Here is a 1,610-nt window from a genome sequence, read left to right as displayed (position 1 = left end):
GCAATCGCATAAAAGCCTAATAGCTTAGGCAGAAATGTTGCAACAGTTCTCTTCAGTCTACATACTTTCCTGACAAAAATGAAATTTTTCATAATCAGTTTCTCATGCTAACCGCGTAAACCGTGCGTATGAAATTACATATTTTACAAATTTACTCTCTTATGCTCCCCATTTTTAGGTAAACGAGCGGAACGTGAATAAAAAAAGACAACGGAGTAATAATAAAAAACAAGAGAGCTTTGAAGAAAGAGAGGCTCGATATCATCGTTTCATTGATGGCTCTGAGAAGAGCCGTTTGTTAATTTTTTTAAATTTGTTCTCGTCATCAAACTGAAGTTTTCTTGCTGCCGCTAGTCTTCTTTTTGTTGGCCGCGGCGGTGGGCTTTGCCTGTTTTTTGGTGGTGGCCGATTTTGGTTTTCTAGATTCCTTGGCCTGCTGTTTTTTAACTATTTTAGCCGGTTTCTTTGGAGAAGCGATCTTTTTGGCGGCCGCAGGCGGTTTCTTTACGGCTTTCTTGACACTGGAAGTCTTTTCGACTGGCTTCTTTGTGCTGCTAGATGCCGTTGCCTTTTTAGCCGGAGCCGCCTTTTTTGCAACAGACTTTTGACGTTTGTTTGTCGCTTCCGCCACTTTTGTAACTTTTTTTGGCGAGGCAGCCGCTTTGGTTTTTATGGCGACAACGTCTTTTTTCGGCTTGGCGACAGTTTTGTTGGTATCTTTGGCGGCACCGAGGCGGAAACTGCCTGAGGCTCCAGATCCTTTCGACTGCTTTAGCGTTTCCGACTTGACGCCATTCCTCAGGGCTACTTTGAGGTGGGTGTTGACGGAGTGTTCGTCGCTTCCGACCTTGAAGTTTGCCATGAGGTACTTGAGTATGGCCTGCCTGGACGATCCGCCGCGTTCTTTGAGAGCGACGAGAGCCTGGCGAACCATTTCGTTGTAGGACGGATGTTCTACGACTTTTTTTGTACTTGCGGCGGCCGCTGACTTTTTCTTGCCACCGGCGGCAGATTTTTTGGAAGCGGCTGTCTTCTGCGCATCACCTACATCGGCGTTAGATTCGACGTTAGCAGACATTTCGCGATGAAAAATTTAGACGAGACGGGGGAGATAGAGAGAACGCGAGGTTAACTGAAACGGTACAGGAGAACATGAAACATTTGCCTTTATACCGATATTTAAACGCCTACTTAACGGAGAGCTTCATTTTAGTTCACACGTGATCATTTACGATCGTAAGCGAGCACCTAGATTAATAGTCTCCTAAACTTTAAGGAAGGAATGAATGAAACTAACACAAAGTTCTTATACATTTGTATAATTACATTTTGTTGTACAATATTTAAAAATTTTTTCTGGAAGATTATATCGGTGATTCATTAATTATTTTATAGCTTAACCAGCACATCCACTTTTTGAATCACATTTGTGAACGACGATTAGTCTTATTTAATGTGTTTTAATGTGTTGTTTCAAGTTATTTAATATATTTAAACTCCTACCTAACGGAGAGCTTCATTTCAGTTCGCACGCCTACGTGATCATTTACGATCGTAAGCAAGCATCCAAATTAACAGTCTCGTAAGCTTTATGGAAGGAATGAATGTGA

General features: G+C 42.1%; 1 protein-coding gene across 1 annotated transcript; it reads right to left on the bottom strand.

Moving 5' to 3' along the window:
* Positions 1–337: 337 nt before the first annotated feature.
* On the bottom strand, positions 338–991 carry HELRODRAFT_147209 (hypothetical protein; the record flags this gene model as incomplete). The annotated part of the gene is made up of 2 exons (XM_009020693.1): positions 338–541; positions 632–991. Coding segments are annotated over 2 exons (564 nt in total), but the record flags the coding sequence as incomplete, so codon positions are not given.
* Positions 992–1,610: the final 619 nt, after the last annotated feature.

This window comes from Helobdella robusta (assembly GCF_000326865.2).
Source record: "Helobdella robusta unplaced genomic scaffold HELROscaffold_283, whole genome shotgun sequence".
NCBI classification, from domain to species: domain Eukaryota; kingdom Metazoa; phylum Annelida; class Clitellata; order Rhynchobdellida; family Glossiphoniidae; genus Helobdella; species Helobdella robusta.
This window is presented reverse-complemented; position numbering and strand designations above follow the sequence as displayed.